The 14,598-nt window shown below is 41.9% G+C and overlaps 1 protein-coding gene across 2 annotated transcripts in view; it reads right to left on the bottom strand.

The window, feature by feature from the left end:
- Positions 1–7,231: 7,231 nt before the first annotated feature.
- The window catches only part of LOC106562142 (inhibitory synaptic factor 1), a 49,999-nt gene continuing 42,632 nt past the window's right edge, over positions 7,232–14,598 (bottom strand). For both annotated transcript variants that reach the window (XM_045689096.2, XM_014126788.3), the window contains exon 3: positions 7,232–8,588. In XM_045689096.2, the coding sequence (XP_045545052.1) occupies positions 7,743–8,588 (846 nt within the window). In that variant the 3' untranslated portion in view covers positions 7,232–7,742. The remainder of the gene's footprint in view (positions 8,589–14,598) is intronic.

Here is a 14,598-nt window from a genome sequence, read left to right as displayed (position 1 = left end):
ATATAGACATTTTTCTACTATATTATTGACTGTATGTTTGTTTTACTCCATGTGTAACTATGTGTTGTTGGTTGTGTCAAACTGCTTGCTTTATCTTGGCCAGGTCGCAATTATTGTAAATGAGAACTTGTTCTCAACTTACCTACCTGGTTAAATAAAGGTGAAATAAAAAAAGAAATAAAAAATTGTTAAGTGTCTATTGCACGTAAAACAATAATTGATCTAATTGCTCCGTGTTGCTTGGCATCTAGTGAGGTTGGCCTCTCACTGCCTCTCTCTGTGCAGCTGGTAAATCCTAGCTGGAGACATGGGAGATCAGTCAGCCTGGAGATTTACACCTGACATGCTCTTAAACCCCCTGGCCTAACACTGAGGGTGGCAGAGGTCTAGATGCCAAACACCAGGCCTACCCAGACCCACAGAGCAATTTAACTGCTGTGTTTGATAGGTTTTATAGGTGCATCAGGCTCAGGCTGAGACTGATGCTGGGGCACCACACTGAGCGAGGACACAAGCAAAAGAGAGCATTGATTGACCAATTCACTAGAACACACTTTTGAAAGGGTGCCAATACGCCATAACTTACAGCTGCTCTCTGAATGCCTTTCCCTAAGGTGACATTCAGGCTAAAGCACTATAGTACAGTGCTGGGAGTGGAGACCATGTTGATCGTATTAAAATCAAGGGCATTTTATAGTGTATTTTATGATACTATTAGCATGTCACTACTACCCTGAACTAGACAGGTATATGGCTGTATCAGTATTGTCTGGCTTCAGACTCAGGATAGGTCGATGCCTCTGAGTGTTCAAATGTCACCGGTGCTCAGTGGCTAATTATGAAAGAAACTTAGTATTCATTATTTATTTATTTTTTTGTCCCGTTCTATTGAAGCAAGATGACTTAATGAAATCCCACAGATATTCATCTTTAGACATACCTCTGAGCGACTTTGTCAGCAAGCCACCCAGAGAGTGCAAGCCGGAACCTGACATTTGACTAATTGCTCTCATTTGAGAATGATCACTGCTCTGATGTATTGGCGATGCACAGCAGCGACAACACAACACACAGGAACCCCTGTCAGGCTGGTGACCTGCTTCACTCCCTGAATCCATTAGAAATGGCTAAAACCACCAAATTATATCAATAAAGAACTGCATTAATTAGATAGGAAAAGAGCAGAAGAGGTGAATAGAATGGAAGGGGGCCCTGCTGGTGGGCCCCAAGGTTGACAGTAATTATTGCAATCATTGGTTATTTTAGGGAGATTCTCATTGGAGCCCAGACTTGTCTCTGTGTGTATCAACGAAGGGCGAGGCTAATTCATACAACAATCATTCATCTCCCTGTTACATCTGCTATTGCAGAATACTCAGCGATACCATCACCCTTCTTTCTCTCTCCCCCACTCCTCCTCTGTCCTAGTCCTGTTTGAGTGACTCTTACCTGTCCTTGGCCCCCTGTCGATCACTTTATGTTTGATGAAGACCTCAATGATGGCCTCCAGAACTGGAATGGAAGACACATTAAAGTTAGAGGAGGCAGTAAAATAAATGATGTGCTACAGAGAGGGGTGTACAGGAAAACATTTAAGTAAGAGATGGGGAAAGCCCTCTCCTTGAAGTTGAACATAAGGGCCACTTGGGGAGTGCCTTGTACATAGCATCTGTCTTCATCATCATTTAACTCTTGTTTGCTGATTTTACTAAACTGTCAGCAACGCTCTGCCCTCCTGGCCTTTACCTGTAAATGCCATGAAAATGCTGACAGTCTGCCAAAGCAGAGCTCCCAGGAAAGAACTGCTGCCTGCGTCTTCTTTGAATTCTACAGTGCTTTGTCAGAATTAGAGTTGCCTACCTGCACTTACTATAGCTGCTGCTGCACTTAGCTGGTCTGGGCATTTATATTCTGGAGTCATCTATTCCCATGGGCCTATTGAAAATTAATTTAGTAGTGGTTTTCTGTTAGTGAAATTGACTGTGTATTTAGGTCATCCAGGTTCCACTCTTTCTCATTCAGGCCTAATACAGGAAGTTACTGGAACACATTACCAGACCACCATATAGTTGTTTGAGTGTCATCCCTTTCTCATCCATCTCCTATGTTATTTAAAGTCAACGATGTTCCATGGGGACTGTGTGTCTGTTCTTTGTTGCAGTTGTCCTGTTTTTTCATGATGTCATCATGAAACTGTCGCCCGGCTGCTGAATATAACATTATGCCTGATTTCTGAGCAATTTCCTTGTATACATCTGTATGGCTGGATCATTTAAGCAGGTACTGGGGTTTCATTAGTTGCAATCATATTTCTCTCTCTTCTCTCTCTTCTGCAAATGTCTCCTCACTTTTCTCTCTTACTTGTTTATCCTGAATCGTAAATGCACTGCATGTGATGTTTTTGGAATCGTCAGTCAGAGAAGGTATCAGTAACTTTCAAACAAGAAATAAATTATTCCGGTACAGTAAATGTATTCATGACTATCAATTGATTACGTGCAGATGAACTATTCAGAAATAAACTGAAGTCAGTGCCTAGTAGAAATTCATTGCATATTGTAATTGCTTTGAGCCCATTCGGGGTAAAACTTTACTTGACACCTAGCGTCATAACATGTTAAGACACGGTCACATCCATGTCATAATATGTCATAACAGCTGACATCACTTGTCATAACCTGTCATAATATGGTCACAACACTGTCCTGACACATATATGTATACCTGTTGTGACGTACTGCATGTTGCATTATTTTATGACTGGTTATACTGTAACACCTACATAGTTCAGTTTCTGAGGTGCATTTCTTCGGTCCTTTGTTTTGTGTCTCTACCGCTCTACTGATGCAGGCCATCTGATTGAGTTCTGTTGGATGGGTTTTAGGTTCTGGGTCCAACATACTGCAGTGATGAGGCTGAGAGAAGCATGGTTGGGGGACCATGTTTTTTAGAGCTCAGTCTCTCCACTCCCCAATGCCAACTGTTGTTCTGCCATTCCACCACTGAGCTGAAATGACACTTAGTAGCCTTCTTCACGTATTTTTCAATTTTGTTGTTTGTTCTGCATAAGTCACAATTTAAATCTTTATATTTTTTCATGGGCAGGGTTTTAATTATTGTGTGTCAATTTAGTAGAATTGTAATCTCTCCCCCATCGCCACCACCACTACCACCACAGCCCCGCCCCATGTCCTTCATCACCTGTGAAGGTCTAATCTTATCTGTGGCTGCTCCATGGCTGTTCATTAATCACTCCGAGAGCCCGTGGTCTTGTCCAGCCCCCCCTCCCTATATAAGCTCTGACTGGGCTGGTTGGAGGGAGCCCTCCATGTATGGATCCAGTGCCCCATTGTGCCTGTCAGACACATGCCCACCTCCCCACCTCCTGGTTGCTCCCCTATATGGACTCTCTGTATGCCAAACCTGTGCCCGTGGTTATCAATCCAAAGACCCTTCCTTGGTTCCATTTAATGCGCTGCTGCAGCCCTTATCTGATCAGTATGTAGTATTTTCTAAGATACGGACCTAGGCCACTTTATATTGGAAAATGACCTGCCACACGGGCAGCTGTCTGATAGTAAGAGGTCTTAAGTTGAAAGCTTACCCTCTTTCCAAGCTTTTTCCAAGGCTTTTCTTCCAAACTGTAGACAATATCATACAATGATACATGAATTGGACATAGTTAAGGGGCTCTGAATTTGATGGCTGCTCGCTGACACATTGCAATGTCTTTGTTCTTGTTGGACCAACATTGCAGTCTCAATTATTGTCTTCCCTCCTGTGAGTAGGGTAGACGTGAGTCGTGCGGTGACTGAGTGCCAAATTCAAAGCTGTCACAAATTGGAATGGGTGGGCGGCAGAGTAGGATGGAGGATGGAGGGAGGAGGGAACATAAATAGTTTGTTCTGGAAGCAGCAGGAAAGTTATGACACAGAGATTAAACAAATCGACCCTCAGTATCCCCAGCCGTTAGCCAATCTATAGTAATCAGTGTGACTGAGCTCTTCACTTCATGGACCCTCACCAATCAGCAAAGAAAACATAGATCTGTCGTCCATTTTCTTCAAGGGACCTTTAAAGAGAGAGAAAGTGGTGTGTGTGTGTGTGTGTGTGTGTGTGTGTGTGTGTGTGTGTGTGTGTGTGTGTGTGTGTGTGTGTGTGTGTGTGTGTGTGTGTGTGTGTGTGTGTGTGTGTGTGCGCATGCGTGTGTGTGTGTGTAATTTCACTAGGGTGGCAAGTTAGCCAAGCGGTTAGAGCATTGGGCCAGTAACCAAAAGGTCGCTAGTTTGAATCTCCGAGCTGACAAGGTGAAAAATCTGTCGATATGCCATGAGCAAGGTGCTTAACCCTAATTGCTCCAGAGTTACTGTTGATAATGGCTGGCTGTGACCCCATGTTTTGAGGGTGTCTCAGGGTGAGTTGGAATATGAAAAAAACACCTTTCCAATTGGCACGTGTACAATACACACGGTACATGTGAAATTGTAATATCACATTCTATTCAGATTGTCTTAAAATGGTCACGTCACCTATTTGCATTGTGATACATGGAGTAGATTTGTCTTACATCAGCGTAACAGTGCTAAATTGTGAGCTTGTGGTGATCATTGAAACAGAAACAGTGCCCTCTGGACAATGATTAGAGCATTGATCAGGGTGATGCTCTAAGATTGATCTGTTGGTGATGTCAATTCAAGTCCTATGACTCGCACACACACACACACACACACACACACACACACACACACACACACACACAGTATTGCCATAATTCCTCACATTCATTAAGCCTCACCACAAAACAACCTTAACTGCTTGTCCAGTCAGCATTGGCATCAGTGTGATTACATTCTTTAACCTTTGGATGCCTCCCCAGTTTGTCCAACAGAGGACCAGGGACGATGAAATGCCCTATTACAAATAAATAATGAGCCTACTGGCAAGAGAAACATTCCTAATGGTTTGTCCAAATAACTAGCATTCATCCTCAATGATAATGTATTCCGCTCCAGTGCCAAACAGCTATATACTTGCAGCCAGGGTGATTTCATCATGGATATGATTTAAAAAAGACTAAAAGTTCAAATTCCCTCCCTATAAATGAAATGTCCCAGGGCAGTATAGGCATCACAATAAGGGCTTAGTTTGTTTTGGTCTGATTGATGCTTATTCTGCGTACCGCTCCAGCTTTGTTTGTTTATGCTAATGAGTGTGATGACCTGTCGGTGTTCCGTCTAGCAGGGAAATGGCAGCCAATGCTGCGGGAGTCATCCATTGATCTCTGTTCAATGCATCTTTCTCATAGACAGACACAGACTGTTTCCTGGATTAACAGAGCAAGACGGAATTAGAATGTGAAAGCGTGCCACAAGACAAGTATGTCCCTGCTGCTTAGATAATTTATACATGATTCCATCCTCTCCGTTTTGTCTCAGCATCACATTTGAAATGATCGTTTCACCGATTAAAGAGGCTAATTTCATTTCTCACTCATCACCAAGATGTCTATGCCTGTTGCCAAGTGGGTTTGAAATGTATCCCGACCTAAAGGAGAGGTTTCCCATTGAGAGAAACTGCTGTGTTTATACTGTATGCTGTGGTTATCACCTTCCTTTAGTGCAGTGCGTATCAGCTGATATTGGGTTTAGAGTAAAGACATAGGCGTACTACTGTATGCAGTCTCAGTCAAAACCCACAACCATAATCTCTGTACGTGTGTGAGCTTGGACAAAATACCTATGCATTCTTGCTGGACTCAGACTAACTGATAAATATTTTTGCATTACATTATGCAAATTACCAATTTTGACCTTAACTTGCAGTCACTATAAGTATTCTCAGCTGATTCACCAAATACAGGGAGGGCACTTGTATGCCATATAATGAACTAATGCACACTTTTTTTAATTGACTTTTTGTCAGAGTGTATTATAATGGGTAAGCATTTTAAAATAGCATGACATTGTTTCCCTTATCTTTGATTATTACGCTGCATTACTCACAGTCTGTTAGGTGTTGCAAACTAAAGTTCAACTTTCGCTTGTTCACCAGCACAGCACTGAGACTAGAGGCATGACCATGTTTCACCTAGCAGGGGACCAGTCTAGATACTTTGCTTCACCGAGCAAAGTATTTGGTTTTGCCTCAGGCTATGCTTCCTTTACTCCAGCCTACAGATCAATAATCTGCCTTTCTTTAGTAGGAAAACATAGATGTGTTCATTATGTGCGTTTTAACAAAATCCCTTTACAAAAAGATATTGAGATGTAAAATATGTGATAAATATATGCAATGTAAAGAGTCCAACCCTGATCTCTTCTGTACTATAACCTGGGGCCCAGGGCAGTTGGGGGCCTATGGACAGTAATAGATCTATATCTGAGAGGAGAGTTCTCTCTGGCCATACTCAGAGACATGAGTCAGCACCTGGTGATTAGAGGGGAAATGATTCTGTTCCGAGGGTTGATTAACAACAATCTAGCAGCACATTTTCTTTGTGAGGTCAGCCCTTTACCCTCTCCTGCATTCTCCAATGCGTTCACTCTCCCAACTCTCTTCCCCCCCTCTCTCTCCATCGCTCTCTTTCTCTCTGTCTGCCACCCACTCTTTCACATCCTGGCACACATTTCTTAAATGCCAATCTCTTTCTTGAAGGCTGCGTCTGTCCATGTCTGCCACTAATAGCAGAGGAAATAGATGGAGGTCTAGCTGTGAGTTTTTGTTGTGGGCCCCCAGGAGCAGGGTCTGCCTGCTCAGCAGAGAGACCTCTCACAGCACTCTCTCAATCAGCCTTATTGATCAGCACTGCTTTTGGCATAATCCCTGTGAATAAAATGCTGCTCTATTGAGTCCAAATCCCTACTGGGATTCAGAATGGAGAGACAACCTTTTGCATCTTGGCTTTGTGCACTTCTATTCAAGTCGTCACCCCTAACAACCTTGCTCCCTTGCAGAGAGGAACGGATAGATCAAGTGGAAATGTCACAATGTGGAGTTGGAGTACAGAATCTCACAAAAATACCTGTTTTTCTTCTTACTTTCCACAACTACAGTTTCAGCAGCAGACCAAGAGATAAATTATTGAAATGATTAATAAAATCAAGGGCAGGTCAAACCATGTTTTTCTGGTCCTTGACTCACTTATGATGACATCAAAGAGAGAAGAAGGCTTGACTTGTGCATCTAGATACGCTCCCTGTTGTTACACCAGGAACCCCCTTGACATTTGAAATAATTGGAAGATGAAAAAGACAATGTTTATACAGATTCTCAGTGTACAGAATGTGCAGTGTTTCTTTTAACCACATCTTAAAGAACAAGCAATATATTTTCTTGTGATTTATACTGGTGTACGAGGAGGGAAATGACCTCTTCACACTTTCCGATTTCAGAACAATTTAAACTTCCTAGAAAAGTGATTGCTTTAGTCATCTCAATAAGTGTTGCAAATGATTATAAATAAGGAATCCATCCGGTCCATTTCTTAACATTAGCAGGCACTAGCCTTTTGGTCCGTCAATATCCCTTTTCTCTCTGTTACTGCCTTAAGGAACTGCCATTATCCTTTATTTCCCTGAGCCTCAGAATGACTTTAGGTAGGTGAGTCATTTCCCATATCATGTATTTATTTAGTAATTAGTATGTATTTATTTAGTTGTGTATTAATCTATGATCTATGCATTTAATATTAAATAGTTCACAGTCCTTTTTCATTAGTTCTGTTGTTGTAAAGTTAATGTTTCTCAATGGTCCTTTGTTTTCTGTTTGGCTGGAATATAGGGCAGTACTGTTTGGGTGCTTTTATCTGAAACAGTCTGTGTGCTGCTGTTCCGTAGCAGTTTTTTCCGGCAGCTTGCGGGATTGAGAAGACCCTTTCTGGGCAGCGTATGAGTCCCCGCTGCCACGTTCACTGGGAACGAGACATAAGAAGGGTCCAGACAGTTATGGAGGACGGAGTGCTCTGAGGAGGAGAGCGGTGGTGTGGGCGAGCCGGCTTGACTAGGACTGGGCTCACTGTCGTCAGTGTCTGGGGTCGCACAGCCGCCCTTCTCCTCATCTCCCTCCTCTTCATCCTCCTCGTCATCATCACAGCACAACGCGTGGTATAGGATCTTGTCACTGAAGCGGACTCTCTCTCTGGTGCCGGACGTGCGGGAGGTCTTGTGGCTGTGTGTGGAGCTGGAAGCCTCTTCACTGGCGCTGGATGAGTCTGGGGTGACTATGAGAGGTCCGTTAGGGATGGGCAGCCCCCCATTCATTTGGGAGTAGGCTGAGGCGGTTGTGGGTGGCGGGGTCTGGGTTTGGGTGGGGATGCACCCACGCCCCGCCCCCGGATCCAGCCCTGCATCCTTGGGCTGCACCGTTGGAGCTGCTTTGTGGGCGGCGTTTGCTGCAGCGACGGAGGCCTCCAGATAGCTGCAGAACTCCCAGCTGTCTGAGAGCACGTCAGGGTTGAGGAAGTCCAGCCTGAAGGCCTCTCCCAGGCCCCTCTCACTGCTGGACGTGCTGCTCGCTGTGGCCACTGTCCAGTCATCTGGCTCCAGGTCAAAGTCAAAGTCTGACGTCAGCTTGTCAATCTGACCAACCACCTAGAAGAGTAGAGAGCGGGTAGAACAGACATTTAGAAGATATGGTTTACATCATTATACATTATGTCCTTGACTTAATATGCTGTTAACTATACATGAATATACTTTCCACTATGAAGACAAATACTTCACACACCACCTGAGATAGCAAGGAGGGAGGCGAGAGGGGGGAGGGAACAGATGATTTGAAGTTCTAGACATGTTTTTAAACACTACTTTACAATAATAGGATGTTTTAATGTCCACTATGAAGACATACAGCGGGGTCTGAAATTATTGAAACCCTTGATAAAAAAATGACATGCAAAAATGACATGTTTAAAATCGATACTTCAAATACTGAGCTATATTGTATTGTCATTTCTAGTATTTTACTAGAAATGCTCAGAGAAAGAGATTTTATTTAGCAAGTAATAAAATAAATGATTGACAACCCTGTTTTCAATACCTTTCGATACCTCATCTTGCGAGGATAATGGCATTGAGCCTTTTTCTAAAATGTTTTATGAGTTTGTGAACACAGTGGGAGGGATCTTAGACCATTCCTCCATACAGAATCCTTCCAGATCCTTGATATATTTCGTCTGCACCTATGGCCTGCCCTCTTTAATTCAAACCACAGATTTTAAATGGATTTCAAGTCCGGAGACTGAGATGGCTATAGTAAAATGTTGATTTTGTGGCCAATTCACCAATTATTTATTGATTTTGGAAGATCTACTTGTGGCCAAGATACAGTATCCTGGCACAGGCAACCAGGTTTTTTAAATAAAATGTCCTTTACTGGGTAAAGTTCATGATGCCGTTGACCTTAACAATGGCCCCAGGAACAGTGGAAGCATAACATCAAAGATCTGCACTGAACCTTAAGACACTGTCACTAGCTGGCTACCACCTGGTACTATACCCTGCATCTTAGAGACTGCTGCCCTATGTACATAAAATCATTGAACAATACTGTTTTACCCACTTTATACTGCATTCTAGTCATGGCTCATAAAATATACAGTTGAAGTCGGAAGTTTACATACACCTTAGCCAAATACATTTAAACTCAGTTTTTCACAATTCCTGACATTTAATCCTAGTAAAAATTCCCTGTTTTAGGTCAGTTAGGATCACCACTTTATTTTAAGATTATAAAATGTCAGAATAATTGTAGAGAGAATGATTTCTTTCAGCTTTCATTTATTTCATCACATTCCCAGTGGGTCAGAAGTTTACATACACTCAATTAGTATTTGGTAGCATTGCCTTTAAATTGTTTAACTTGGGTCAAATGTTTCGGGTAGCCTTCCACAAGCTTCCCACAGTAAGTTAGGTGAATTTTGGCCCATTCCTCCTGACAGAGCTAGTGTAACTGAATCCGGTTTGTAGGCCTCCTTGCTTGCACACGCTTTTTCAGTTCTGCCCACAGATTTTCTATAGGATTGAGGTGAGGGCTTTGTGATGGCCACTCCAATACCTTGACTTTGTTGTCCATAAGCCATTTAGCCACAACTTTGGAAGTATGCTTGGGGTCATTGTCCATTTGGAAGACCCATTTGCAACCAAGCTTTAACTTCCTGACTGATGTCTTGATGTTGCTTCAATACATAAACATACTTGTCCTTCTATTTTGTGAAGTGCACCAGTCCCTCCTGCAGCAAAGCACCCCGAAAACATGATGCTGCCACCCCCGTGCTTCATGGTTGGGATGATGTTCTTCGTCCTTTTTCCTCCAAACATAATGATGGTCATTATGGCCAAACGGTTCTATTTGTGTTTCATCAGACCAGAGGACATTTCTCCAAAAAGTACGATCTTTGTCCCCATGTGCAGTTGTAAACCGTAGTCTGGCTTTTTTATGGTGGTTTTGGAGCAGTGGCTTCTTCCTTGCTGAGCGGCCTTTCAGGTTATGTCGATATAAGACTTGTTTTACTGTGGATATAGATACTTTTGTACCTGTTTCCTCCAGCATCTTCACACGGTCCTTTGCTGTTGTTCTGGGATTGATTTGCACTTCTCGCACCAAAGTATGTTCATCTCTAGGAGACAGAGTGCGTCTCCTTCCTGAGCGGTATGACGGTTGCGTGGTCCCATGGTGTTTATACTTGCGTACTATTGTTTGTACAGATGGTACCTTCAGGCATTTGGAAATTGCTACCAAGGATGAACCAGACTTGTGGAGGTCTTGGCTGATTTCTTCTTATTTTCCCATGATGTCAAGCAAAGAGGCACTGAGTTTGGAGGTAGGCCTTGAAATACATCCACAGGTACACCTCCAATTTACTCAAATGATGTCAATTAGCCTATCAGAAGCTTCTAAAGCCATGACATGAGCTAAGTTTCTGGAATTTTCCAAGCTGTTTAAAGGCACAGTCAACTTAGTGTATGTAAACTTCTGACCCACTGGAATTGTGTTACAGTGAATTATAAGTTAAATAATCTGTCTGTAGACAATTGTTGGAAAAATTACTTGTGTCATGCACAAAGTAGATGTCCTAACCTACTTGCCAAAACTATAGTTTGTTTACGTGAAATTTGTGGAGTGGTTGAAAAACGAGTTTTAATGACTCCCACCTAAGTGTATGTAAACTTCCGACTTCAACTGTAACTACTGCTGTACACTCCTTTTCATTCACATACGGTCTATACTGTCTATACACACCATTCACATACATACATGTACATATTTATTTCTATTCCGGACTCTGACATTGCTCGTTTTGCTATTGCTCATTCTGATTTAAAGAACAATTTATTGTTCTTTAAAAAAATGGATACAGTGGGATTAGGTGTGTATTGTTATTGTATTGCTAGATACTGATGCATCGTTGGATCTAGAAACATACAGTAATCCTTTCGCTGCACCTGCGATAACAAATATAAAACTGTGTCCGCGACCAATAAACTTTGATTTGATTTTGATTTGATCTAACACCATATTTTACAGCAGGTATGGGGTTCTTTTCTGCTCATATATTCTCATTTTGATGCCAAACCCACCACTGATGTGCATGGCCAAAGAGCTCATTTTTACATCTAACAAATGTTAACGCCTGGAGTTTGCTAAATGGCATTGGCACCTGGATTGTAACTTTGGTCAGATGACATGAAACTAGAGCTCTTTGGCATCTCACACCAGTGGTGGGTTTGGTGTCAAAATGATAATGTATAAGCAGAAAAGAATCCCATCCCTACTATAAAATATGGTGGTGGATCTTTGACGTTATAGGGCTATTTGCTTCCACTGGTCCTAGGGCCATTGTGTCACACCCTGACCTGAGAGAGATGGTTTATTTCTCTATTTTGTTAGGTCAGGGTGTGGGGTGGGCAGTCTGTGGTAAATTTCTATGTTCCATTCTATGTTTTCTATTTCTTTGTGTTGAGCCGAGTATGGTTCCTAATCAGAGGCAGCTGTCTATCGTTGTCTCTGATTAGGAATAATACTTAGGCAGCCCTTTTTTCCACCTTCAGTTGTGGGATCTTGTTTTTGTACAGCTCAGTTTAGCCTGCAGAACGTGACGGTCGTGTTCTGTTGTTTATTGTTTTGATTTAGTGTTCTGAGTTAAAATATATGTATCATGAGCACTCACCACGCTGCACCTTGGTCTACTCCTTTTGAAGATCGTCACAGACGATCCCAACATAGAAATACAAAACTAGAACATGACAACATAGAAAAACTAAACTAGAAAACCCCCCTGTCACGCCCTGACCTACTCTACCATAGAAAATAACAGCTTTCTATGGTCAGGATGTGACACATTGTTAAGGTCAACAGCATCATAAACTTTATTCAGTACCAGGAGGCTACCAGGAGGCTGAAACTTGGCCACAAGTAGATCTTTCATTAAGACAATAACCTCAAACACACATCGAAATCTACAAAGAAATGGTTAATTGGCCACAAAATCAATATTTTGCAACGGTCATCTCAGTCTCCAGACTTGAAACCCATTGAAACCTGTGGTTTGAATTTAAGAGGGCAGTCCATAAGCACAGACGAAGTGTATCAAAGATCTGGAAGGATTCTGTATGGAGGAATGGTCTAAGATCCCTCCCACTGTGTTCACAAACATTTTTTTTAAAGGCTCAATGCCGTTAACCTCGCAAGGTGAGGTATTAAAAACAAGGGTGTCAATTATTTTGACCCCTACCTTTTTTGAGAAAGAAAATGATCCCTTGTTTTTTTAAACGTTTGCCTACAATATAGTTCAGTATTTGAATAATTTATTTTATAGTCATTTTTGCTCTTCATTAAGGGTGTCAAAAATGTCAGACCCCACTGTACATGCCACACTATGATTATTCGATTTAAGAGACCTCTACATTCTACTAGTATGAAGAAAATGTACTTCACACTAAATCAACCGTAATGAAGCTTGACTTTCACCCACTGTACAGGGAGTCAAACTAGCAGGGTAGTTTATCAACCTGGCTTGGCAAAATCAACCTCAATACTCCTCATCAGCACCCACCCATGCTGTATGAGTGTTTATGGTCTCATGAATAGAAAGCACTTGAGCCCACAACACCATTGATTTTGTTGATTTGCTGATGGCACATAAAATTCGAGCCTCAAACACTTGACATTTGAGCACCTTAATCAACACATCGTGCTCTCATAAGCAATCTATTGTAAAATGGATAAATGCTCAGCATTCATGTAGTTTGTAAGTGATACATTTCCCCAAACCGTTCCACAATTAAGACTAGTGTTTCTCAGAACATGTGCATATGGAATTGGAATGACATTGTTGTTGAAGAGCTGAAAAAGTGTTAGTAGTACCTTGAGTAGTACCCCATCTAATTCTGCTATTTGCTATTTGCCTCTGTTCTTTCAACTGCTCATTGTAACATCAAATAAGCAGTATCAGAAAAGCAATCCCCTGTCTGCATGAGGGATTAAATCCCTAATTAATTATTTCAGAGCAATGACTTTAAAGGAGCAATTAACAGTCCCAAAGACCTGACTACACAAATACCCTGATTAAAAACCCAGTATCATTCAGCTGATGTGCTAACTGATTGCTCAGGTGATTTCTAGTGCAAACACAGCCATTTGGCATCAAAGAGCTTCATAATCTCTGACAGATCGCGACAGGACTGAATCTTACATAAATATGTAGAGTGTCTATTTAGAAAATAGAAAAAGAACAAAGCCTTGCAGTGCCCACCAACAACTGTTCACAGACGGAGGAAAACATTTTTGAAGGTCTCACAGGGACTATAGGGAGGCTACAGTACATCATACAACAGAGGAGCGATGGAGGGTGTTATCATGCAATAGTTTTGCAAAAAATGTACCGATTTGTATTATTTACAAACCCAAAGCGTTCTGTTCTTATCATAGGCCATATCGTGGTAGTGAATTCAACCATCTGCATTTGAACCAGTCTTGGAACAGCCCATCCTCATTTTCCTGATTTCAATCATTCTGTTTCTTTATTGTATATCTAATGCACACATGTGACGTGTGTATTTGTATAGGGCGTTGGGTAAACAGATTGCCAGGTTTGTGTATGGCGTGCATAGGTTTCTGTGTGGGTGTGCCAGGCCTGGCTGGGCAGCTTTGCATGCCACAGGAGCTTCAGTACCAGGGCTATGTTTTCCTCTATTGACAGTCAGCCCTGTGGGAGCAGATCCTCTGTGGGGGCACTAAGCGGTGAGCTGAATGGGTAAACCAACCTGTCTGTTGAATGATTTGCAGACTTTAAACTAATGCCGGATGATTCTCACACCCAGAGGGAATGGAATGGCTTTGTTTAGTTGATTACTCATCCTGAAAAAAAAGGATTTAATTGAATCAATGTGTTTAGAAAAGTATGGTCTGTCAGAATCATTTCACGAGTCCGCCTGAACGCCTGACACTGACCTAATTTAACTGCCTTAATTGGATATCAATTAATAAAGCACCCAATAATAGAGGCATATCATTTCCAGTCATATGTTAAATAAATCCCTTTTGTAAAAAATAAAATGGATTTGAGTACAAAAGAATGGCAAACACTGACTACCAACCAAA

This window comes from Salmo salar, chromosome 11 (assembly GCF_965601325.2).
Source record: "Salmo salar chromosome 11, fSalSal1, whole genome shotgun sequence".
NCBI lineage: Eukaryota > Metazoa > Chordata > Actinopteri > Salmoniformes > Salmonidae > Salmo > Salmo salar.
Note: the sequence above shows the minus strand (reverse complement) of the source record. Positions and strands in the feature narration are given on the sequence as shown.